This window comes from Anas platyrhynchos, chromosome 21 (assembly GCF_047663525.1).
Source record: "Anas platyrhynchos isolate ZD024472 breed Pekin duck chromosome 21, IASCAAS_PekinDuck_T2T, whole genome shotgun sequence".
In the NCBI taxonomy this organism is placed as follows: domain Eukaryota; kingdom Metazoa; phylum Chordata; class Aves; order Anseriformes; family Anatidae; genus Anas; species Anas platyrhynchos.
Genome location: NC_092607.1, coordinates 10,716,880 through 10,744,026, shown reverse-complemented (window position 1 = coordinate 10,744,026; position 27,147 = coordinate 10,716,880). Strand labels below are relative to the sequence as shown.

The following is a 27,147-nucleotide window of genomic DNA, read 5'->3' as shown; positions in this document are numbered from 1 at the left end:
TCGCTGCAATGCATGCCGGGCTCTCCCTTTCTGAGAGATGAGCAAAAGAGTGGAGTGGGAAATGGAGATGTTACAGGGGCTTGGTTGTTACTGAGGCAGGAACAGATGAACCTTAGAGTTATTATTCAAAAATGTCTTAAGTCTTTGCTTCTCTGTAGGGTTCTTTCAGGGTTGCTTTTTCTCCTTCTTTGTGCCACCAAAGGAAAGATCGGCTTTCTGGTTCAGTTGTAAAGTAGCTGCCTACCATAGCAGAGGTGAGTGTTTGTGGAGAGTAGCAGTCTCACCCGGTTCAGCTTTGAGGAAAGGTGTATCAGAAACAAAGCCCTAATGTGTTCTTCCATTCTAGCTCACAATGAATTTCTCTGTATAAAAATGCAGCACAAAATATTAACTCCTTCCCGTCCTCATGAAAAAGGGTTAGCATCACTATTGCCCTGTTACAGATAAACAGAGAAGTTATATGACATGACCAAAGCTATATAGTGAACTATTGGCAAAACTGGGTGTAAAACTCTGACTTTAATGTGCCTGGAGCTGTTCTGTGAGCTGTCCATCTTCAGTCTTTGTTCTTAAGTCATCCGAACGTATTCTTAGCATATGGATGATAGATGGAAATGTGTATGCTAAAAGTTAAATTTTACTTATTACCCTTTAAAATGTAAAATATAATCAATTAAGATAAAGACGTGCACTTTTAAATTGGGGTGCTTGATGCTTCCTTGTGTTTTTCTCATTTATTTGCTTTTTATAATGCTATTTTGATTTTACGGTGATGTCATCCCAAAGCATTGTCATAATGTCATAAATTACCAAGTAATTACCTTACTTTCTTCCACTGATCAAGCAATTTATCTGAAGTCTTGCTCTGTGAAGGACCAGAAGTTCTTTTACTTTGTGTTTTGTACCCGTGTCCCACAGGTGACACAGACGTTGCCATATGAACAGACAGTCAGCTCCTATCCTTTTTTAATTATGTATACATTTACACAGCCACACAACCACGGACATTTTTATTCTTAGAAGACCAGGAATAGTTTTTACCTTGGGAACTCACTCTATACATGAGGAAAAACACCACTTACAATTAATGTTGGCCAGTTTTAAAACCTGTGTACGTAGCCAGTTCTGTTACAGCTGCTACTGACTGTGCTCACTTGGGGCAAATTTTCTTTTGTAATTTATTACCTGTTTTATTCCATTCCAGTCTCCCATCAATAACTCTGGGGTTTTGCTCTGCCAGTTTGTAGACAGAACGAGTGCTGTGTTGCTGTCGCTGTAGCCACTATTCCAGTCCAAAGGGTCCTCTCGTCATCCCAGCTGGATTGACAATTATTCCGTCAGGCATGACAATAACCGTGCTTAGTACTTAAAAGCTCCTCCTCTCTTCTCCCCGTCCCCTTGTAAAGACAACACGGCCTTTTCTGATACGATGGCTTTTCACTGAAGGCCAGGAAATATTGGATTTTGAAAGTACCGTGCTTAGGCTGGGTTTCAGTATGGCTCCCAGAGGACCTGGGCTTAGCGGGCCTCCTCATGGGTAAGCAGGGGATAATTTGTACATTCAGGTCTGTTCCCGATAGATCTGTCATTATGACCTCTGACAGCTTTAGTCCTCGAATTTTTCACCTCACTCAGCACATTTCTGAATCTCCTCATGGCCATCATTCTTGGCAATGCTGCTCCTTCAACACCAAGCCTTGCCCTTGGAGTCCAGCTCTGCTCCTCCGCAGCCTCACCCTAAGAGCCCGTTGGCACATTGGGGCAGACTCATATCCTTTTTTCCCTCCTAACAGCCTACTGAAGTACTGGTGTGATTGTAGGCGTATGGTCTGTGGCAGGGACGGGTTCTGTAATTCTTCCATGCACAACCTGTTCTCAAGGCCTGTTGGCTTCAATGGAGTTATTCATGGGAGTGGAGGCTGCATGTCTGGGCCTTTGGGTTGCAAGATTTCTGGGGCATAGACTCTGTCTTCGTGTGCCTTGCAAGTATGTGCTAGATGATAATGATAGCTCAGAAGAGTGAGTGTCGCTTTACATTTGCCATACTGAAGGAAAGCTGCCAGGATTGCATTGATGCTGCATGTGGTCCCCTTCCGGGGGGGGAATTAATCCTTCTGTGCAGAGATACCTCCTGCTGACTGGTAAAAATTTAAAAAAAAGAGAAAAAAGAAAAAAAAAAAAAAAAAGGTTTGGCCATGAATACCATTAGCTTAATCTTCCTTTTCTGTGATCTTCCAGTACTATTTGCTTTGTATGGCTTCATCAAGGTTTGTATGTGGACAGAATAATTGAAAACAAATTCAGTGAGTCTCAAACCATAAAGTTCCCTTTCAGCTAGATCATTGGCTGTGTGGTAGATAAATGTCTGTTTTTCATTTTTGGTTATGTGAAAAAATCAGAATGGTTTGATTTGTGATTTTGAATGTTAATAGAGAAGAAGATATTTCCTTGTCTCTTGGCCTATGGAGAAATTCTGGCTTTATTGGTTCTCTTGCAGTAAATACTGTTTAGGAACACGTCTTTTGGTACAGAAGAGTCTGTTAATGTCTTTCAACCATAGAGGGCCCCACCTCTAAGGTCAGCCAAGACCTCCTTGTGTCACAGAACAAAAAGGCCATCTCTACCTGTACAGATAGTATTTTAGTGTAAGGCAAGAAAAGTGGCTGAAGGTGAACCATCCTGAGGGAAGAATGAGTTGCAAAGAGCAGTGACTCAAGCTCACATAAGTGATTTCATGAGAAAAAGAACATATCTACTATTAATGCTATTTAAGAATTTTGCAGACAGCTTTGTAGGGTAGAGATGTGGATGTTGAAAGGGAACATCTTCCCTGAGGGAAGAGGCAGATGGGCAGAAAATACAATGCTGTGAGCATTTGAGAAGCTGATGCTGGTGTTCAGGACTGGATTTGGGAAGTTTGGGAAAATACGTTCATAACGGCGTAGAAAATGAGAGGACAAAGAGAAGGGCAGAGCTGTGAAGGTGAAGGCAGACATCTTGTATCAGTTGTGAGGTAAACAGGGAAATGGGAGAGCTGTGGAGTTTGGGCCTTGCACATGCCAAGGCCAGAGAAAGAGATGTGACGGGGATTGGTAATTTCTGAAATGTTTATACATAGTTTAACATTTCAGTTCTCAAAATCATGGACACAATTGCTAGATACCTCCTGTTTAGGGTTTTTAAAAGCAGTTGAAGAAGGAGTCATAAGCTGTGCAGAGGCAAAGTCATTTTACTGTACACTAGGCTGGACAGACATCAGGGTTTACAAGTTGAATGTCACACAGGGCCCAAATTCAAAGACCCCTTACTCCATTAGCTTTAATAAGGTCTGTAGAAGGTACAATTTATACCTGCAGGAACATAAGCAGGGGACTCTGTTCTTGCTGTGTTTCCTGCTGATGGGAAGCAGAAGCCCTGCCCAGGGCTGCAGGTGCATGGGCCCACCTCTGCTTTCATGGCTTTATCCACCCCACAGGGAAAAATCTTTTGAACCTCGTTTAGGATTCAGTCACTGCAAATTAAACAAATGTACTAAAAAATGTACCTTTTGAGGGTATTTATCAAAACATTTTGGAGACAACCAACAAATTGCTGGTAATGGAGAGCTTGTCTGGAATTTTTTCCTTCTTGACATATCTAGTGTTATAACCATTAGTTACATATTTTCCATTAACTGCTTTCCCTGGTACAATGTACAAGAAAGTACTCTTAAGAGGTTGTCTGTCCCTGAGAGTAGGGAAGAGTCTGTACTACATGTGTAGTTCTATCTATCTGTATCTCCATATCTGTGTAGATGTCTGTAGATCTGTTTAGTTTCCTGAAATGAGAGCATTGCAACCCCCATGTGTGATAATAGATTTTTAATGTCTTGCCAGCTTCATGGTTACATGGAGAACAAACCCTTGGGTCTTCAGATCTTCATTGGGACAGCAGACGAACGGATACTTAAACCCCATGCTTTCTATCAAGTCCATCGCATTACAGGAAAAACTGTCACCACCACGAGCTATGAAAAAATCATTGGCAACACCAAAGTTTTAGAGATCCCACTGGAACCCAAAAACAACATGAAAGCAACGTAAGCATTTTTATTTTTATTAGCAAAGTTGTGGCATGTTGAAATTCCTGCTCCTATGGAAAGCAGTCACTTAAATGAATAAAGATGTCTGCTCTGGAAGGACTCCCCTTTCCAAAACATGAATTTAAGACCCTTTTTACAAAGGTATGAACAGACAGTTACAAGCACCTGGGTTAAAGCTGCTCAAACAATTACCATGTATGCATTTTTGCTGTTTGCACCAACTTCTTCAAGAACTACATTGTAATTGCCAGTCATATTCAAAGTTAGAGTGGCTTGGTATGGCACTAAGGAAAATGAGACACAAATCTCAAGTCCATAAAGTCCATATGCTGCAGGGACACAATGAGAAACAAGGAGTAGTAAGTAGACAGTGCATGAAAAGTGTATGTTACATTTTACAACAGTTAACGGAATAGAAAACATCTCTCCTGAACTCAGCCAAGTGCTCTGGCCATGAAATCACACTCTCCTGTTGTAATAGTTTACCAGAAAAGCAAGTACAGGCACATCTTTAATGTATTATTTCTTCCAGTTTTATGGAGGCAGAGGGATGAAGTGGGCACCAGTCTGAAACTTTGGGCTTGAATGTGTGCCAGGCAGCACGAGAGTGATTGCTCTGCAGAGGGAAGAGCTGTATCTCCATCCTTCAGAGGATACTGACAAACTTGGCAGAGCAACTGTGTTTTTAAGCCCCCCTACTTCATTGCAAAATCCACATTCTTTCTTTGTATATCTTTTTTTTTTTTTTTTTCCCCCAGAATATATACCTCATTTCTCCCTTTCCTTCAGGCTTATCCTTCCCTCTGCACCCAAGGAAATAAATAAAAGCCCACATCTCAAATTTAAGCAGCCAAGTGCTAAATGGAACGTGATTGTCTGTTCCTAACAAGTAACCCTGGAATAATAAAGCCCTGCACATATACAGTGGTGAGGAACAGTGTGGGTGTAGGAAACAGCTCGGGGTGTATACTCACCGAATGTGATTTTAATTCATATGAAATGTATGTTGTCTTTCAAATTGATATCAAACCAGTTTGGGAGTGCCTGTTAATACTCACTGTACCCTCTGAGGACTGTTGCTGAACTCAGATCCTGTAACATTGGCACTTCTTCTTGCCTGGGCTCTGCTGTAGACAAGTTTGCTAGGCTATGCGGGGCTCCTGAGAAGTTAACCAGTGTGTTTGTACTGAGTAATGTTAAGTAGCAATGCTGGTTTCAGCAGCCCTCATCCTCTCTTGCCGTTCAGCCCTGTCCTTCTCCTGACATTCTCCCTTTGTGAAGGGCTGGGGTGAATGGGAGCAGAGAAGAATCTTCTTTGCTACCAGGCTGTGCCTGCCCTGAATAGCTTGTGTGTTTGGCAGCATCGACTGTGCGGGGATTTTGAAGCTGAGGAACGCGGACATTGAGCTGCGTAAGGGCGAGACAGACATTGGCAGGAAGAACACCCGCGTCCGGCTCGTCTTCCGCGTGCACATCCCTGAGTCCAACGGCAGGATCATCTCTCTGCAAGCAGCATCAAACCCCATTGAATGCTGTAAGTACCTCCTGAGATCTGCAGGGAGCCAGTGTGGGTGTGTGTGTGGGGCTTATATACATCCTGCCTGTTTGTTCAGGAGTGTGCACACTGCCTGCCATCCTGGGAGCGGTCATATTTGTAGTGGCAGCACAAGCAGAACTTGTTATCTCCAAGCTGGTGGTTGGAGGCTTTGAATACAGACATGGGGTGGCAAATGAAATGGAGAAAAGGTTGGATTTCAGGGCTTGAGCACATACTGGTTGTTGTTTTTTCTAGATGACGGTGCTGAGGGGTGTGCAGCTCAGGAGGCTGCAGCTGAAGCAGGGAAAGCCCAGGTTATTCTGGTATTCCCCTGAGGGACAGAAGAAAGCTTGCAGTTTTGATTTCTGGGGAGCAAATTCTATAAGTGTGTAAACTGAGAAACCTGCACCTCCCACTCGTTTTAACGTACTGGATCCTGAGAAAGAGAGGCCTCCAGCAAGGTGCCCCCGGGGTCGAAGTCATTTCTGGAAGGGCTCCACCCACTGCGCTGGTTTATGTGCATCCTGTGATGCTTTTTGTTGATAAATGGTGCCTTTTCAGTGGTTTGGGGATTTCACAAATACAAAATGAACAGTTTTCCTCTCCCTTTGCTGAATGACTCACCCCTTTAGCAGAACCTATCTTGCCATAAGTTATGTGAAGAAAATCATTGAAGAGTTTCTTGTGTGTATTTATTGAGATGTAGGCCTTACTTAAATAATTACTTATTGTAAGAGAGGAGCCTATTTTGGATATAAAATCAAGACAATTTGTGACTAGTGAATTATTGAAAAAAAAGCAGTAGAAGTGAATAAACAAGGCAAGACTAAGGAGAGGATGATGGATATGTATATGATCTCTTGGCAATTTTTATGAGAGGATGACAACTCCCAGAGCATTTTACCAGCTGTGTGAAGTCTCTGGGCACCGTGATGGGAGGGGAGAGCAGTGGGAGTAGCCACCACCTGTCTCCATAGAAAACAGGATCCTCTATGGGACCTGATGCCTGAAACAATAGCAGCCTCCACCCCCGACATGTCCCTGCTGAAACAAAGGCCTATTTGCTAAAGGAAACATTCAGTAAACTGCCAATATTGTTTATAAGAAGGGAATTGCAGTGAAGGAGCACCTGGCTTCTCCCTCAATTTCTTTTCCAAGTGAAAGCAGCCCATTCCTGCCTGCAATGGGGACCTACTTGGGTGGGGAAGCTCTGGGTGTGACTTTTACATCCACTGTACAGATAACCAGCAAGGGTCCAGAGCAGGTGGACGGGCCCTGGTTTATGTGTGAGCCCACCAATCACACCCATTATTCCAGTCTCCTACAGTAAAAGCAAACACTGCTTTCAGAAAGAGTAAGCTAGGCATTTCTAGTACCCACAACAGCACACTGTATTTGTGCCCATCATCAAAGAGCGTTCAAGCAGAAATCCGGTCACGGTTTACAGAATAAGATCACATTTTCCGAATGGTATTGTGCACACCTAATTTGCCTGTGCAATGACTGCTATTTGCAACGGCTTGTTTAAGATGTCTAGGCACTTATTCTGAGATGTGTTTGCTTTGATGAGTCCTAGAGGCATAAAAAAACAAAACAAAACAAGAGTCATTAGTTTGTGGCTTATTTATAAGTTTATTATAATCAAATTGAAATTAAGAAAATGTTGGGCTGCTTAGCAGACAACAAAGGACATATGAGAACTGTGCTTTTCTGAACTCACGGAAATAGAGTATAAAGTGACCTGGAGAAGTAAGCCTCTTCCATTTAGAATGTATGTTACATATTTACAGTGTTTTTGCATTTCACTTGCACTTCCTGATCGCAGCCTGGTTCTAGGAAGATGGTTAAAAACATTAGTTGGTTCAGCCAGCGCTAGTAATGCAGGCTAAATCACACTAGAGATGGTAATCTAACTTGCTCACAGGTAGTGCTCAGATAAGCTCAGGAGACCTGCTGATGAGCCCTGGTGTAGCAGAAGGAGCACGCTGGGACTTCAAGACATTTTGTCCTTGCATCCCATCTCCCCCCTTTCTGTGCTGCTGGGATTCTCTGTTTCATCACTGTTTGCTTTTCACTTTTTTGACATAGCCGCTTGGGAGCCCAAGCCCCTGGAGCCTCTCTCCTGAGATCTCTCCTGTCTGGTAGCTGTTAATAACATCCCACTGGGAAAGCCTCAGTAAGTAGCAGCTCTAAGATAAGCGGGCTCACCAGTGGGGTTCCCTCGAGAGCACTGTTGCTACCAACAGAACATCTGAGTGCTCTCCTCAGCAGAAGCAGATCCCAGCTAAAAACTCCCACTGGTGTCAGCAGATCATTAGCTGCAATGAAGCAAGAACTGCAAAGTATCTGCTTTTCTAGGGGGCAATTTGGTTCCACCTCATCTGTGTCACATTCAGCACTTGACAGGTTTTAGGAGGGGATTTCACAGGTTCAAAGAATCATCCGGAGCAAGTTCCTCCCCAGGCAGCTGTGTGGGAGGACCATGGAGGTGCTATGTTGTTAAATGATCAGTTATGCCTCAAAATGGACCTCATATCCAGACATGCCTGCACACTCAGCAGCTTGCAGCTTTTCTCTCCTTTTGCCTGTTGATTCACTCTGAAGCCACTGAGGACACAAAGGCATTTCAAAGTCCTCTGATAATTGTAGCAACAGGCTATCACTCAAGTCGGGATAAAAAAGCCAATGTCTTTGAGGTGTGGTGCTGGAAAGGTGAGAAAAATCTCTTCTCCTGGTCGTTGTTCCACACTGACACCCTGAAATGGCAGCAAACCCACAGGAGCTAGGTGAGTTGTCCCCATAATCTCAGCCACTGGGGCCGTGCAGCATCATGCAGCGTGGCCCCGCTCCCTGCCTCTGCATGTCTGCAGGGTTATGCCTGCTGCAGCTGTACGTGTCCACATGCACATCCCTGACTCTGAAGATGTGTTTTAGGCATATGGTTAACTCATGAGGGTGAGCTTTTGCGGGGACAGGCAGGGCTCACTCTGAGCCTGGTGCAGAGGCAGGGCAAGAAGTGCTTCAGCAGCACAGTGCTTGCTGTGTAGAAATGACTTGATGCCTCAAAGACAGCGGCTTTTTTATTCCTACCTGAGTGATAGCCTGTTGCTACAATTATCAGCAAGTGCTTGCACGCAAGTATCCTGCAGCCTGCCCATAAAAAGCAGGTGCTGCTCAAGCATAAGCATCTTCGATCTGAAAACTTGCTAGAAATGACCTGAAGTCTGAGTCTAAATGTGAGTTCTAATCTCTCAATGTCTTGAAAATATAATTAGAACTAAACAGTTTTCAATCACACTTCTTTGGTGCCAAAATACAACATTGTCACCAGCACGGCAGTGTGTCTGAAATCTGAGTGGCTAGCACACAACTGCTAACACGCAGATGCTGTGACACAAGGGATTGAAGGGTTACAGAGTTAACCTGTCCATTCACATGCAGCCCTAATAAAAAGCCACTCAGTGAATTGCCGCAGAGGGTTTTTGGTATTTGCAGACCTGATCATTATTCTCAAACCATTCAGACAACATCTGCAATATTAGTTCTGTTTGTTTCCTTGCATTTGCTGTTCAGTGTGAGATGAGGCTCATTTCTTGGTGAGTATCAGTGGAGTCAGGTCTCTACTCCTCAGCTGAAATATCCATGGAGCAGGAAAGAAGCAGCACTGAAAGGATTTCAGAGTAGCCACATCAGCACCTGTGAGGCTGCCTGGTTTATTCCATGCTGCTGGCAACCAAAAATCACTCTATGCAAATATCTTTAAGATGTGCATGTAGGATGAGGAGTACCACTCATACTGTGTCACAGGTTTTATTCTAATGGATTGTGTGCTTAAAGCTTCCCAAAGTGTCTCACAGTTCATGTTTCATATAATCCATGTTTGCTGAAACTAAACTGCTCGTGAATGGCTTAAAATGCAAATGATGGCACTTGGCATGAGAGAGAGAAAGGTTCTAAAATCTTGTTCTTATAATAGATATTCCACGGTGGTAAAAGCAAAACAAACAAACCTTATTACTAAAGAACAGTGTGTCCATCCGAGGAATTTAAAATAGTTTCTGTTATTGACAGTATTTTGTTCCACTAAATTGGGTCAAATATCTTATTTCCCTTTAATCAATTTCCCTGGAAGTTTCCTTTATTTTTCTCTCCTTCTAGTAGATTTTCCCATCGTATTAGACAATCTGAGCCTATGATACTTGACACATTAATAACTACAGAGGAAAGAGCTCGTCATCTAAAAGAATGTTGTCTTGGCAAAGTTGCTTTTCCTCGGCCATGAGTTGTGCTGGTTGGAATACAACGGCAGGCAACAAGCAGGTCTGGTTTACTGAGATAAAAAAGCAGAAGCAAATGGTCTGTTTGCACCTGAGAGGTGCCCGCTGCAATTTTAATCAGAAGCAAGATTATTATGAGAGTAGCATGGTTTCCAGATGAATTAAAGGAATTCCCCCTCCCCTTTCATTTCAACTTCAAGACAGCCATGCACTTTGCCATAAATACAGTTGACATAAAACCTGGTGCCTTTCCTAAAGTAAAATTTCTCTCTCCTAATTTAAAGCTAATTCTGACAACTTTTGCCACTTTTAATGTGCTACTAAAAGATTTTAACCTGGAAAGTCTGTCAGAAGGAAAATGCTCATCCTTTTTGCAGTAGTGCTGCTGGTAAAAGCAAGCGACCCAGCTTATTACGCAGACCATGGGTTTCTGAGCATAATTTAAGCTCAGCAGATCTCCTCCACAAGGGATTAAAGGGAAATGCTGTGCATACCCGCAGAGATGATCGACAGAGAAGTGAACCGAGGCCATGGTTTTCCTGTCATTAATCACATGCTGCTTTGGTGAGCTGGCTGCAGTTCATAGAAAGCATCATACTTATCTGACACTGCTGCCATCAATGCTTGTCACTCCTCCTTCGCAAGGGCATCATAAAATAAATTATGTGCAGGGAAGGAGGTGGAGAAAAGCCCTCTATTTTTGGTGCTTTTTTCTTGGATGGCTCTGTACAAACTGCTGATTAAGTCTTGCTGGCGACAAATTGGAAACTGTTGTCATCCCATATGGGGGTTCTTCTTTTGGTAGCATTTGAATCACATTTTCAAGGTTTCACATCACAAGGGCTGGATATTTGCTTTATTTCCTTGATTCTCGGTTAAGCCTTCCACTCCCCAGTACTCCTACCAGGAGGTAATCCTTCCACCCCTCCAATTAGGAGGTTGTTCCTCGAGGGGGTGTGTTGCTGGTGCCTGCCTACCTGCTAGAGATGCCTCCTCTCCTTGGTCTGCACCCAGCTCCCACACTGCAGCTCCCCAGCCTGTGCTGCTGTGCCCACCCTGAGAGCTCCGGGTGCTTCAGCAAGTGATGAATGGGATCAGAGGCTCCCAGGACGTTAACGTGTTGGACAGGCACTGGGCACAGGAGCACTGCTCCTATCAGTCCTGCCGCAGGCGAGCAGTTCATGGTAAATAAACACGGTGTGACAGGAGGAAAGAGATATTTACTTTGGCTCATTAAGGTTTGCACTGAGGTGGAAGAATTAATCCCACAACAAATTATGCTGCTGTTAAGGCTCTGCTGTTGCTTCTAGGGTTTGGGATTTCTTTTTTAGCGTCAGACAGGCAGCTCTGCTTGCCCTTCTCCAATCCAACAGGAATCAGTCGCTTGAGCCAAGAGCCTCTGGGGGTTTGGAAAGACATGTTAGGGGCAGTGAGTCACGGCTCAGAGGCTTCCAGAAAGCTGGGTGAGCCCAGGACAGGGTGTCCAAAGTGAGACCTGGACATTTGGCGTGGGGGGGACCACTGTGCTGGGATGCGAGTCCTGACACCCCGCCCCCCTTCCCCCTCTTTTGAATATCCAAGTTTTAGTTTACTTGGCTTGTGAGGGCAGTTAGAGGCAATTAGAGGTAATGCTAGCTTTGTCCTTGGTGCGCTGCAGGTGGTCCTCAGTCCTGCTCCTTGTGACCACCCAGAATATGATCTCTCCTGAACTGCGCTCAGCTATGGAGTCAGTTATAGGGACAACACATCGATTTAAGCTCTGGATCTGGCGTTGCAGGTGTCAGGTGGCATGGAGCAGCTATTCTTTGGCCTCTACTTACACGGAAGTTTGCATGGAGGCCTTCAGTCAGTCCACAGACTAAGACATTGAGAAGCTGTGCTAATACCTGGGGGCTATGGAGTGTCTGCTCTGCAAGCGACCGTCAGACCCGCTGCTCTGTGCAGAGTTCACAGCCCTGTTCCTCCCGAGAGGCAGATCATGTAAATTCCCTGATCAGGCTCTTGCTCTTATTGTATGTGCAGGGAGAAAGATTGCCTAGACGGTTCCTCTCCAGAGGCTGTTAAGATACATTTAGCTTCAGTTAAGACTCCTCATAAAACGAGTCAGCCTTTGGGCAAGACAAGGCAGTGCTTGGAAGCCCTCCAAGCCAGTGGAAGGAAACACGATGCTCAGGCAGGGCTGGAGCTGCTCATCAAGGGGACGCGTGGAGGAGCACTGATGGGGAGCAAGAGGGGCTCTCGGGCAGAATTGCGATTCCCTGAGGGGCACGCACAGGTAACACTCCCCTGGGGAGAATTTGCAGCCACAATAGTTGTATCCAAGTAGTCAGTTGTCTCAAAATATCCCTTTTTCTTCCTCGAAGCCCAGTAACTTCTGCCAAAAAAGGAATGATTGTAGGTGCTGTGAGCAGGTGGGAAAGCAAGAAACACCCTCTCCCAGCCTTGGCACATTTCTTGTGGTCAGCCTGCAGGCTTGTGCATCCCATGTGCATAATTCAGCCCACCAACCCAGATGTTTAGGCCATTTTTATGCTTCCTCCACCAGCTGGTACAGGGATGGGGACCAAGGGGACAAGTCTCGTGGCCTGGCAGCGATGTGCAGGCCCCTGGGTGCTGTGGGCAGGGGAGGAGGTGCAGGGGCCACATCCCTTCTGGTTGGGGGTGCGTGGAGGTGGTGCAGTGGCTGGGACAGCAGCTGCTTTTCTCTCTCTCATGTCACTGTGCACATTGTGTTTCTTGGCACTGTGCATCCATGACATCTTGATTTGCAGACAGTCAAATAAAATAGAAAAATAATGTCCCCTGTTAATAGGTTGACACACTGCTTCAGGCCAAGTGTGAGTATTTCTATAGCATTTGCTTTGCTGCCTTATGTCAGTAACTGTTGCTATTGAAAGTAAACACCCCAACTGGTTAAATCAACAGCGTTTTGTTTATTCAAAGCTCATAAACTCCAGTAGCTGTAGGTCACTTTATGAAGTGCCAACCCCTGGGGGAAGAGAAGGAATAGTGTGAAATTATTGCATGCAGTCCACCCATCGTGAGCCTTAGAGGAAGGGGATTTATTGGCAATTAATATTTCTTGCAGAGAAAAATAAAGTGATCCTATTGAGGCAGCTCCGTGCTGAACCTTGAGCCTCCTTTCTAGTGAAAATGGGAAATAGGGGGTCTCCTTGCAGACCTGGGAGAAAAATAAGATCTTGGAAAATGAATTTTTTTAATTTTTATATTTTTTTACAAAATGGTTTGCAAACCACCCAATGGGAGAAGAGTGCAGACAAAACATGCAGGAGGAAGCCTGATGCTCAGTAGGTACCCGAATTCCTCCACCTTTCTCATTAGCATGATGTCTGCACTGTGAAATTCACTGTGAAGATTTCTAAGTGACATTGTTCTGCTGCACTTCTGAAGCAGATGTGGGTTTTTACACCTGTGGGTGTGACTAATTCTGGGCCTGGGTGAAGGCACTTCTGGAGATGCCAGTAGCCTGCTTGTGCTGTAGCTGTGCCTCAGTGTAGCTTTGCAGCAGCCTGGCTACCGCTGGCCAGCATGGGGCTGCATCAGGGAAGCCCCAGCGCTCCTCTGCCCACTGCAGGCTTCCAGGCAGCGCTGCTTGGCTGCCCGGCTCAGCTGGGGATAGCAGCAGGGTTTGGGGTTTCCAAGGAGCTGGGAGGCACAGGCTCCCCAGTGAGCATGCTGTCCTCCCCAGCTCCCTGGTAGGTTGCAGCATACACAAACACTGCGCTCTATGGAAGTTGGATAGAGACTTGGTTTTCGGCAGTGATTTCCAACTTGCCTAGTTCCAGATGTATTTCAGATGAGTCAGATGGTTATTTCCAGGCTAAAATTTGTCCTTCCTCATCCTGAAAAAGCCTTGAGAACCACTGGTCAGTGGGATGTCAGGTACAAAGCTCTCTATTGAGACACTCAGTCTGCAGGAGACGTAGTTTAATCTGCAATTTTGACAATTTGGGACGCTTTCAAAGTGAAACTTGTGGGTTGAATAGGAATAAAGAGCATTCAGGGCAAAGTTTAAATACATTTTCTCTTGAGTGTTGTAGACATGGTTTTGGTTATTGCTATTTACTTGTAAGCCTTTGAGGTTACAAACCTTTGTGATAAATCCAATTATGAACTCATCAAAAGCGTGAGTATTTAGGGATAGGAATTAATCATGGAGCCATGTGAAAGAAATTAGCAGCTTCTGTGAAAATAATCTGAATATATATTCTTAATTGGCAGTATCTTAGCCCAGCTGTTGTAATATATTTGAAGGGAACAATGAGTCATAAGGTTGTTTTAAATAGATTTTAAAAAATGCCTCTCAAACGGCAGAAGAAAGTTACGAATATTGATTTATCTGTATTTCTAACAAGACAAAAAAATAAATTGTTCCCCTCTCCCACAGACACCTGTCTACAGGGTTTAACGTTTACGTTTTCCCAACAAATGCCCCAGCTTTGTTTCTGATGCAGTGACAGAGTTTGTGCAGCTCTTGCTGCAGCCAAGAGCCGTTGGATTTTCGGCTCTCTGAAGGCTGCAGAGCAGTAAAAGGGTGCCTGGACCGCAGCCTTGCCTGTGTGTGAGGGGAGGCCCAGCACTGGACATATAGGTTAACGTTTCTTTGGTTTTGGCTCAGCGGTGAATGGTGTTCAGTGAAGGGAAGACACAAACCCTCGAGGTCTCTTGGGAGCAGGCTCTTTGTCAGAGAAAGTTAAAACCCAGCCAAGGCAGCTGTTAAATAGATGAGCGGCATCCTCTGGAGGCCTTTCCAGTTGGGGTGGATGAATCTGGAGGAGTTTGAGTGCAGGTCATGAACTCGCAGTTCACCAGACCCAAATTGCTGCCCACCTGGTCTGCTCGCAGGGAAGCTCCTGATATTTTCCAGCTGTTTGTGTTGCAGGGAACAATTCTCGCATCTTCACTTTCTTTGCCTCCTGCTGCTCGTTAGTGAAGAGTTGAAACAGGATTGTAGGGATGGTGACCAGGACTCTCCAAAGTTTTCCTGACCATGTAAATGGCCGTTTTAATGGGATGAGAGGACCATAGTGGGAGAAATGGTGCTGTCCTGGTTTTCTGGCTGAGGAGAGAAAGAATAATAAAGCTGGGGGCTGCTTGTACACACCCGGCTTTGTGATTGCCCCTCTGGTTGTGTGTGAGGCCTGCTGTGTGCACATGGAGACGTGTTGGCAACCCGACTGTGCCAGGCCCAACACTGGGCCTGGTCTCTGTGAGAAGCATTGGGCTTTTGTAGAAAGGGTTTATTTTTATTTTTTTTTCTGAAGGAATTCAGTGTTATTCAGTGGAATCCTCTCTGCAGGTGGAATTTTTGGGCTCCAGGACTGTAGTGTGCCTGCACTTGAAAATTTGGCTATTTATTTGGAAACAGACATGGGCAAGTTCCAGCTCATTCATCCAAGCTGTCCTTTTTCAAGGACAAGGAGTAAGGCCAGCACAGCTGAATCGCTGCAGCCAGCTCCTGAATGTTTCCAAATAAAATGCCTTGAGTAAGTTTATTTTTCCCTCTCAAACCTAAATTTAGCACCCTGGAGGAGCTGCTTTGGCAGTCAGTGGATGGTAACGATGACAAGATCGATCTGTGGATAGTTCTGGGAAGATTTGGAAAGTGCTGGTAAAACAGAGTTGATTTCATTCATGTCTGTATTTTGTCCACAGCCCAAAGGTCTGCTCATGAACTTCCAATGGTTGAAAGACAAGATATTGACAGCTGCCTTGTGTATGGAGGACAACAGATGATTCTGACCGGACAAAATTTCACAGCAGAGTCCAAGGTGGTGTTTACAGAGAAAACTTCAGGTAGGGCATTTTTTTTTCTCACTTTTCCTAATGTGATAAGGCAAACCTGCAGTACTGTTGTGTCTCATGATACTGTTCTAAGATTTTTGCTCGTGAGTAACTCTACTCCAGTGAGTAATCCCATTCAAGTTCTGCCAAGTAGAACCAAATTTTTTGAGGTAACCTTGTGAGTAAAATTACTCCTGGGTGCTCACATCTGCATTGTCAACCTTGCAGACACTGTTGGAAAGTAAATCAAAGCCATGTCATGGGGAAGGTTCACAAGAATATAGACATTGGGAATCAGCAGAAAAAGGGTACATTATCAAATAAATTAAATGACTGTTACATGTACCCTTTTGCTTATTTAATCTCATGTTTTGTGAACTTTACTGTAGAAATAATAATTGAAATGACCATTTTTGTTGAAGTGAACTACAGGTAGAGGTTGGGGCTTCTGCCCTTAGAAGTCTGTGAGAGAAAAACGTGTGTAATATGTATTTTGATATCAAAGTAAAATTATTGTTATACACATAATTGAGACATGAGAACACATCACTGCATCTTCCACATTTTTTCAGATATTTTCGGCATTGATAGTTTCCACATTGATAGTTTTCACATCACTTCTTATAAAGAACCCTTTTAAGCATAAACAGAAATATATATTTCCCCACAGTGTGAAGGGAAACAGTGCCTCCACAGGCAAATGAAATTCAAGGCTGTGAAACATGCTGAGATTAAATGGAAAATAATCCAAAATGTCACAAAACACATATAAAAATATATTTTATTGACTAAGGGCCTGCTTCTGTAAAGCTTCTTTCTCTTTCAATTATCCCCAGACAGGCAGCTGCACAGCTCTCTGAAGGATCTGTCTCTAACTTTACCACATACCCCTGAAACACATAGTCAAAATTTGCACTGCTTCCACGTGTACAGGTTTGCATCACCTCAGCATTGCCATTGCAAACTGAGGCATCAGGTTAAATCATGCAGCTATCTAAGCCTATGCACACACATGCATCTGTCCTACTGTCTGTGCAGATACAACCATGTACACCAGGTACATGAAGAACTCACAGAAGGAAGGCTCAGACTGTAGCAAAACAAATCAAATTCAGTTCAGAGGGAAAAGTTCCCTGTTATAGCACAATACTATTTTTTTTCCAGTAGAGCTGCATGTTTTAAAATACTTTTTGCCAAATTTTGGGGGTATTATTGCTAGCTCTTGAGCAATAACAAAGAGGGAATGACTAGCAGATTACAGATTATCTCTGTTCTCTTTTCATCTTGGCTGTTTATTTGCTTAACTTGCACAGAGCCAGTACAAGATGGTCCCAAGCCCTAGTTGGTGTTGGATGAATATAAATAATAGGAATAATGACTGGTTACTGGGAGTTATTTAGTTGCCTAGCATCACCTCTACTGCCTTTGCTGAACTCTATTTATTGTGTTTTCACAATGGCATGCCGTAATAAATACCACTTGATTTCTGACCCAAAGAATACCTTACCCTAGAAAATATGCTTAACATGGTCTAATGATTCAGGTGGGCGGAAGAAATCCAGATTTTCTTGTTTATAGGTAGAAACACAAACAAATGCATTCTGCTGTAGTTAGTTACCTGTTTACTTAGAGCAGAATTGTTTCTTTTCTAATATCATAGGCACACAGGCATTTCCTCTCACCTCACTAGGCAGTATGTGTATTTTATTGGATTTCTTAGGGCTTTTGCAAAATGACATTTGTTTCTTTGTAAATGGTCTAGGCTTGTTTAACTTACCCTTCATTAGGCTTGATCTTTGTATTTGGAATAATGTGCTCTGCAAGGATAATAACAGCATCCAGGGATCAGAAAAGCATCTTGCAATATGAAAGGCCAGACTCTGCCATCCTTTAGTCTGGTTTGTTTTAGTGAGACAAAGGACTCTGCGGTACAAAAGAGCAGCAAGAGTAAAAATAATAATAATAATAATAATAAAAAAAAGTAACAGAGCAATTTTATTTAAACTTCACAGTCCCTTTGCATTGCTGAGAAAACAGACTGTTCCTAAGTTTTCTGTCAGTAAACTAAGGCAGAGAAAGCCTAAGCAATATATCCAGTGACTTGCAAGAAGGGATTTAAGAAATAGCATCACCCAAGTGAATAGCATGTGCGTGGTTTATGGGGTAATGCTTTTGGCAAAAAGCAGGCCAAACATTCATGTATGTGGGCATCAGCTGGTGAAGTGGGGGAACAAAAAGTGTGCTGGAGGTCCCCCTTTCTTCCCACAGCTCCAGCAAGCCACGCTATTTCCCAGCAAAAAGGAGAGCTGCTAGGCCACTAGGCCTCTGAACTGTGAAGGTTCTGATGAGCCTGTGCAGTCAGAGCAATTTTCTTGGCACCCTTTCTTTCCTTTTAAGACCATGTATTAATTCCTTCCCACTGTGCTGCCACTGTTCCGTCGATGTCAGCGAATCGTGAAGGTGCATGGGAACATGCTTGGCAGCCCGCAACGGTACCTGTCCCAAGAATGTTTTGCAGTAACTAAAGGAGATGATACACTAAAAAAGAGGTAGCTCTTAATGCCATTTCGAGGAAACATCTGAAATGCCCAGCCCCTATTTCCATATGAGAGCAGAGAAGGCTTTGGCTGGAACAGATGTTAGAAAGTAAAAAGAACAACAACATTTTCCACACTAAATCTAAAGCTTTTCTTCACTGCTGGGGAAACTGCATTTTTTTGTTTCTTTTTTTACCTCCTGGTAGTGGAGAGCCATGGCTTATCCCAGTAGCAGTGCCCAGTCTGGAGCAGAGATTCGCATGCTGGTGTTCCATATCCTGCACTGCTCCCTGGCCACCTCTGTGGTCAGTCTCAGGCTGCTGGGTTTTGGATAAATGGTTGGCATAAGGGGAATTCAGAGGATGGGAGACCTGATTCAAGGCTTTGGTCTGGATGAGCAGTGTGTGCATGCTGGTATATAGGGTGTCTAGGGGACTCTGCGCCATGCTGCAGGTCTGATAGCTCTGTGTGTCCATACACCATTTTATAATGTAGCAATACCTCTTGCAGGTACACCATGAAGTGCTTTTAATATGAAGATTGCTTTCTTTAATAGGTGTACATTTAAGGCAAGAAACATTAAAGCTTATCTGGATATGTAAGTCATGCAGGGGCTGATGTGACTTCAACTGACTGCAGTAGATGGAGAATTAAGCCTTTGTGCATGGCTTGTAGAGGTCCCAGAGAGCCTGAAAGTTAGGATCTTACACACCTGGGACCTTCAGCTTCTCCCTTTATAAACTGTAGACTATTTTAATTATTACCGTGGCCTTACTTAGTCATTGTTGCATTAGACTGCAGGAACACAGAACAAAAAGGGCTGGTTGTGCAGCCCACTTCTCAATTAGAAACATCGCTGGGTGGAAGGAGGAGGTGGATATTGCACTCACCTCGGAGTGCTTGCTCGCTGCAGCTCCCATCTGCACAGCAGTGTGCAGAAAGCTCTGATAAGCTGCTCAGCAGCAAACTAAGCCACAATAAACATTCTGGTGGGTGGATAGCATGCGTGACCCTGCCATTGTCGCGTCCTCTCCTAGCTCGCAGCACTGCCCCGGGGAGCCTCAGAAAGAATTGTACCTCTGTGCAGGCAGGAAGATGCACCACCTCTGGGGCAGCACAGTTTTCTCTGAGTTTCGTTTTAACAGCTCACAAGCCTTGTCTGTGCTAGAAAGTGGTGTTTGATTTCCCACTTTTGACACCACTTTTAGCTCTACCAGTAATGGCAAGGGAGAGAGCAGCAGTGTGGAAAAGCATCTGATAGGTTTCAGCATGTTGTGCTCTGCAGAGGGCCTTGGCTAGGCTTGTTTGCCTTGTGTTTAAGATGAGAGGAGCAAGACATTTATTTATTTATTTATTATTTCCTCCCCTAAAAAAAACTCGGTGCAGTGAGATGTTCTGTTCACTGTTTCACAGACACTCTACCATCTGGGTGTACCTTGAACCTGGGGTCTGGATTAGTGTCTGCAATGAGCCGGGTGCTGAGGTTGAAGTCTCTGTGACTTACACAACTGAGTAAACTGCTCTTGGGGCTCACAGTTGTAAAAATTAGGTTTCACCCTTCAGATGAATGCTCAAAACATACTTCATTTTCTCCTGGATTTTGTAGGCAATTCTTCACTTAGTATTAGTGACAGAGAGAAATGTAGAACTGTTCATACTTGTGACCAAAATACAACTTGCTCCTAAGAACAATAATGAATACTTTTTACTTCTCTATAACATATACATATTTTCCACTAGAAATACCTGGAAAATAAAGAATATTCCCCAAATTACACTGGGCTGTCATTACGCAAATAGCTGCCTTTTTGTGTTATACTAAAACTAGTGCAATTAACTCGCCACCAAGAAGTCTGTAAAAGGCTCATTTTAGGCTTGCGACAGGAAATGGCAGCAGGAAGCGAACTGAAGGGGCTGGAGCTCAGTGCTTTGTCTGTGAGCAAGGGGATAAAGCGCTTGTGTTTGAACTGCTGATGACTAAATGACATTAATTTTCTTAATGATAAGGTTTACCAACATGCAAGCATTATAGTTTTAAGTTCTTTTTAAGGTTACTTATTTTTGATGATCAGTTGTAATCTTCAGCTGCTGTAGGGCAGGGGAGCTCACGAATTAGAGTCAGGACACAAAAGCAGAGTTGGGTCCAAGGAGTTAGATCTAAACTCAGAGAAACCTAACTGAGCGCATCTGAATAAAAATAGGTCAGGGGAAGCAACTGGATGGGATTGTACAGGGAGAGGTTTGGACGTGCATGTATTCTTTCAGTTTAGATCTGGAAGAGAGAGCTTGGAAAGCAGTCCTGTGGCTGTTAAGGGTTTTGAATATGCTAAAGGTCAAGGGTGTTAGTTAGGGCCTGTATCTTACAATGCAGTAAAAAAAGAAAAAAAAAGGTTTGGAATCCCCCTTCTTATTTGTTTTAATTATCACGTAATAATTTGTAAATCAGATGCAGTTGGTTGCATTCTGTTTATTCCCATTTGTGTACTGGTTACTGCTGCTGAGCTGTGAGTGATAGAGAAGTTTCGCGTTGGTCCAGGAGAAAAGTGCAAATGGACTGTGCTTTCCCCTGCCAAACTCTTATGGTGGCCACATGGACATCATGAATCATCGCTAGGACAATGTGGGTGGTGGAGGAACAACCCAAACAGAAAGCGTACATCTTTGGAGTAGATCCACCATAAATCTTTCAATTCAGCTACACAGCGTAAAGAGAGGAGGTGGTGCTCTCTGCACCCTTTGAACTGATGCAGCTGTCAAGGGCGCTGAAGCATGGCCACTCAAAGTCCATTTAACTAAAATAAATCCTTCCAGCCTCTAGATTCAAGCAGTGGAGTTCTAGTTTCTTTGTCCCTTGAGTTCCTTTATGTGTCTGTCTGTCACCTCAGGGATGTTTTTATGACGGTGGTTTCTTAGGATGCTAATAGGTAGAGCAGGTGAGCGTACTTGAACATCTGCCAGTTTCAGGAGACCTCAATGCAGGGCACTGCTGTGTTCAATGTGCACACCCATCTGCACTGGGGATTGGTGTCCATGGCGAGTTGAAACTTTCATCTGCACAGTGTGCAAGAGGTGGGCTCTCGCTGCATGTCCACCTATACTAACTATACTAACTGTTGGGTTGTGTGTGCAGAAGCACCTATGGTTTTACCATGGCTTGCCTATCACTGAAATAACAATACTGACAATAACTCTTCTAATGATATCTGTACTTTACACTGTCTCTCTGATTTCCAGCACTTCTGTACATCTCTCATTGCAGATGTGCTTTATTTTAACTCTGGGCAAATCATTTATTTGAAATATATTCCTTTCAATTCTAAAAGAAAACAAACAGGGATTGTTTTGTAGGTATTTTGCTCTCAGACTTGCACTTTTCAGTATTCCTTTTGCATTGCAAGCTAGCAGATTTTGAGATTTACACTCTCTAGAAAAATGCTTGTTTATAAAGCACAAGAAGTTGGACCCAATTATGCTATCAATCTGAGTCCAGAGTCAGTGCTGCTCCAGACCCAGGAGTCCCAAGGCACATACTGGCTGACATTTTATTATGAGTGAAGCCCCTACTGCATGTTCTTATCTGTGCAGTAGATGCCTTTTACAGCCCATACTTGTAATTGTGTAAGTTGATATGTATCTGCTTGAAGTCAGTCAAATGACTTGGAGTATGAGGCAGTCTTCTGGACAAGACAGTTCACTGTAGAAAACTGTGATGGGAAGGCATTATGACACGTATAGTGTGAAAAGAAGGTGGCTTGTGTGTTGGTTTTGATAATAGTGAGGAACCAGGGTTGAAGATTAGAATCTTTTGTAGGAGATGTGAAAGGAAACTGTAAGACTGGCAAGAGTAATGTTCCCCTATTCTGTTATATCAAGTCTGAAATTTCTCACCATGCCCAAACAGGGAACTAGATGCCAGTTAGTAGTCTGACAATTTCGTGAATGATCAAAAAAAATGTCCTGGGGAATGCAAAAAATAGCAAACTATTTTCAACAATTATCTCTTTGAACTTAATGATGCAAAATTAATGATGCAATTTACTCAGACAAATTAAAGATAAAAGAGAAACCTAAAACATTTTAAAACTTTCATTTTTTCCTCATACCCGTCCAACAGAGATGTTTTCTGTCTGAATCCAGCAAATAACCATAAATCTTTCATGCAAGCTCCAAGCTCCAGTTCTCTCACAGAATTTCTAAACTAATGAACTGAAACAGAAGATTTAAGTTGTGGAGAATTGAGGGGAACAGGACTTATCTGAGAACCTGGATCCTAACTCAGTCACACAGACTGATGAACATCCCTTACAGTGTAGGTTTTTAAGGTATCTTAACCTGAAACAAAAGCCCAGCATCTGGGGAAAAAGCAAAGAAACAAACTACTGTGGTTTTCTTGTTTGTTTGTTTTTTATGGAAAAGCCTGAGGAAGAATGCACAAGTCTCTGGGAGTAGCTACAGAGTTAGCAAAAGTGAGAGTGGCACTGCAATCTGATATGATTCCATTCGTCTGCAACATGAAGTTCTGTAGACAGCATATGAACTATATTTGCTATCTTGCTCTTTCCTTGGTAGTTCGGACAGCACACACACACCGCCGCTTTCTCTGCTCTGCTCAGTTTGTGGCTGGAGCCTAGCAGTTAAAGGTGGGTGCTGGATCCACTCCAAACCGACAGAGCGATGGATGGGACGAACCGGTAGAGGACATTATTGATCTCTGTGTTGAGAGGCACATCTGATTTTTACATTAGCTAAAGGTGATCACCTTACAGGTTAATCTCCTGTCCTTATTATGCCTTGCAGTGCAGCACATTGAAGTGGCTGCAAAGCAGAGTGGAGGACCTGCTTGGTAGTTGTTCATGCAAAAAGATGTCAGAACTGGAGGGGGTCAGGAGGGTTTTGTTTTCTTTGGGTTTCTGCTCTGTTTGCTCTTTCTAAGCAAAAGAGGAAGGCATACAGCAAATCCCATCATTCTGAAGAGTGACAAGTGTATAAAATCAGGCAGATCTGAGTTTTCCCGTTTTTGCTATGTAGACGAAAGGGTTTCAGGGTAAATGTGACACCTTCTGCATTTTCTTGATGTTGCTGATGAAAGCCCTGCAGATCTTTCTGCCCACAGGTTTACCCCATGGCTGGAATGTGCTGCCTGCCCCAGGTGTTCCTGTAATCCCTCAGGACAATTGTTAGGCATTAAGCTGGGGATCTCAGAAAAACACTGCAAAACAGGAAAAAATCTAAGGATCACGCACACAAAAATGCAAAAGTGTGTGGCTGCAGAAACGGAGTTGCCATAGCTGTTAGAGACTCAGCGAGACAGGGTGGAATCCAGTGTTTTGGAAGGTTTCCCCGTATGACACAAGATTTTGGAATTTTACAGCTGGTAAATCCTTATTAACACAGGCAGCCACTACTGGCCTGGATTCCCTGGCTCACTGTTTACTATGGGGGCGCCTGGTGGAAGTGTGCCTGGTCCTGATTATTCAGCTTTGAATCTTAATTGTTTAAAGAGAATATTAAATAATAATAATAATTCTGGGAATAAACAAAAGGCAGAGAGACAAGCTCCCATCACCTGTTGACAGAAAATTGATCATGTAAAAAGCTGGCACGGGGAGTGGAATTCCCTATTCTCCCACTTAGTCATCACATCCTGGTGTGACTCATTTTATTACATGGAGGTTCCCAGTGGTTTTATTTTGAGACGAGCTTTTGTTTAATAATTTATACACAGACACACACAAACACACACGTATAATCTTTAAAAAACAACAAATCTATTTTGATGAATTGGCATAAGGAATTATTTGGAAGAGCTCTGGGATGACAGACTGCCCCTGCTGCTTCTCTGCTCAACTACTGTATTTATGTTTTATTTTAGTGTGGATTGAATTCCTCAACAATAGCTGGGGAGAACTCTTCTCTAGACTTGTTCTCACTGTGCAAAATGTCAGATTTGGGGCTGGGCTGGATGGCGGATGACTAATCCATTGGCCTTTTACCTCCCAGACCTTGACTTGTATCTTTGGCCTTGGTGACTCAAACTCACGTCCTCAGTAAAATGAAGGCACTGGCCTCAGCTCACCATAAACAGAGCTTCACTAACTGCAGTGGGCAGTCTTGCTTCAGCAAGAAAAAGAAATCCACAGAAATCAGTCAGTGAAAAAGTCAATAGCTCTTCTTTTGCGAGTTGTAAATTCATTCTTGCAGTGTTTGCTCTAAAGTTTGAAAACTAGTCTGAAGTAAAAGCTTCAAAGGCAGCAACTGCTCAGGTGTAATGCTGAGCAACGTTGCACTGACGTGAAGAAGAACAACTTCCCAGCTGAAACCAGAATTCATCCCCCAAAAGAGCAAGAGATTTTGTGTGCGTTTTCCCCTGCCTATAAGGCTTCCACATCCCAGAGGTAGTGTCTGTTTTTCTGGAAAGCATTCGTTGTTATTAGCTTTGTTCTTGGGGTGGCTTAAAAAGACTTGCCTGTTTTCCAGATATGCCTATCATGTACCGATAAAACCTCACGGAGATAATTGCTGTGCATTTTTGGAGGACTTTCCAAAAATCACAGTGAATAGGGACAATTCATTGCAAGCCCAAAGGGAACTCTGCAGAAATGTGATGTGAGGGCAGCTGCCCCACTGGCTACCAGGCTCCATTTCTTTGGGGAGCTCGCATGGTTTGCTGCCTGGGAAAAAGGTAACAGGTTGTTCATTAAGTAATTTGTGTAATGCTTGACTGAAAAAGCAATGTACATTTTCAAGCATAAAATCACATGCAGGCACAGAATCACATACAGAACCGGCACAATAGTGCACTTAGTCTTCAGTTGGAGAGAGCTGCAAAGAAAATTTCCTGAACTTCTCAGCCCATCAGTCATGCTTGTTCAAATAAAGCAGTAAGTTTGTTTCTCTGCTAGTTACTGACCCCAGAGTCATGAGTAAGGGATCGTGAATAATGTGTAAAGGCTGTAACTGGTTCAGAAAACCTTTAATTGGCTAATTAAAAAAAGCCCTATATGGGGCTGCAGAGAATCACCCAAAATGTTCCTAATGCAGACTGACGTTTTGATTTTCCCCAAAGTTTGAAGCAAGACTTTTGGTATGATCATGGTTTGAGCTAGAGAGGGTAGAATTACTTTCTTCCAACAACTCATTCATTCCTCCAAAGAGTGCTGACACAATCAGATCTCTCATCGGGGTTTAATGCTAAGTCTCATAGCCCTGAAGCAGCACAAAAATCTCTATTTCCTGAACATTTAACTGACCTGTGGTGTTAAAGACTTGCCAACTAAGACAAACCATTAAACGAGCAGGGAACCACAACAGTAAAAATATTGCGTGAGGCAGCCGTGGCTGGTAAGACCTCAGGGTCCACGTCCAAAAATATTTTATCATCTTGAGTGGAACTACCGCTCTTTTCAGAGACATGGATTGAATTCCCCGTTGGGGAGGTGGAATTTGAGGCACACCACACACGTGGACCTGGCACGGAGCTCCCACGTGATCGCTGCACATACCAGGGCATCCTTGCAGTGCTCTGGCTGGCACGTATCCCTCCCAGGACAGCCCAGCACACGCTCTCTGCATCTTTAAAATACTTCAGCAAAAATGATGCTGTTGCACTTTTGTAGTTTCCTTACTTCTCCACTGTTAGTGCAGGTTTAATTATACACAATAAGCAATTATCTGTACTTGTAGACTTTATATTAAGTTACCAGTAAAGCTGGGGATTAATCTTCTCTGTCTGCAAGCAGGGAGAGGACCAGTCATTTATCCCGTATGTGGCATGACAGAATTATGGGATAATTAAAGCCAGAATGGACCTCCGGAGGTCGTTGAGCCCAGCCTCCTGCTCAGAACAAAATGCACATGTGGCGTTTAGGCACCACCTGGGTCGCAACCCTGGTGCTGGAGGAAAGGGCCTGCTCCTGAGCACGCACGTCATGATGCTGTTTTTGTACCAGGTCCGTGCTCCACCATCGTATCAGCAGTGTGGTTTTTAGCACATCCTTACAGTAAAAATCACATTTTTGCTGATGACTTCCTTGAAACATTCACTTTACTTTTCCGCTCCCTCAGAAAGACTCTTATTTATGCACGTTTAAAAAATTATAAATGTGCTGACAGTTTGGTGCAAGTTTTCTCTGTTCAAAATTTCCTTTAATTGTCCTACAGGTGGACCTTAGGATTCTTCTTAATTTACTCTTCCTGCTGTCTGTTAACTGTCTGAGTGGGAGTAATCAAAAGATTTACTCTTGATTATGGAAGGATAGGTTAAAGCAGAGAGGTATTTCTGCACGTGCCTGTATTTTTCATTTTATTCACAGCTTCCCGTATCCTTCTGCCAAAAGCTCACTGTAACATGCCTGCCCAGAGGGATTAAAGGAAAAGCAAATACTGATTATCTCAAACTGAAGTTTGTACATTCATAACTATAAAAGTGAAGCAGTGAGACAGGTGGAGCCACATCATGATGGTTAAGCATAAAGGTCAGCAACTAAGCTGCGGAGTGCTTATATTCAACAGGGCTTCGGAGCTTAAAGAACAGGGCCAGCGCTGCTGCCAGATTTGTTAGGAACCTGTTTAGCCCGCTGCAAGCATGAATATATCCAGACAGAAGCATCCATCATCATTAGGATGATAACCCCAAATACATTTATTTCTAGTTCGGTTGGGCTTATTCTCGTTCTTAATCCCCCTAGACTTTGGACTCAGCCTAAACATCATTTGATTTTTATGGTTGGCTTCATTAGCTTTTAGTGCAATTTCAGTGGCTCAGTTACTAAACCAAATCAACTGTGATTGTGGTTGCATATGCTTCACAGGCCTCATGAGTACGGCAGATGACTTTGAGGCCTATTTCTCCTTTATTTTTTGCATTTTGGAAATCCTTTTGATTTCTACCTTCTATGCGAAGTTAGTGCT

At 43.5% G+C, this 27,147-nt stretch overlaps 1 protein-coding gene across 9 annotated transcripts in view; it reads left to right on the top strand.

The window, feature by feature from the left end:
- The window catches only part of NFATC2 (nuclear factor of activated T cells 2), a 108,392-nt gene that overhangs the window by 41,149 nt on the left and 40,096 nt on the right, over window positions 1-27,147 (top strand). For all 9 annotated transcript variants that reach the window (XM_072026603.1, XM_072026605.1, XM_072026601.1 and 6 more), the window contains 3 exons: window positions 3,876-4,078; window positions 5,443-5,615; window positions 15,572-15,712. In XM_072026603.1, coding sequence (XP_071882704.1) covers window positions 3,876-4,078; window positions 5,443-5,615; window positions 15,572-15,712 — 517 coding nt within the window. The remainder of the gene's footprint in view (window positions 1-3,875; window positions 4,079-5,442; window positions 5,616-15,571; window positions 15,713-27,147) is intronic.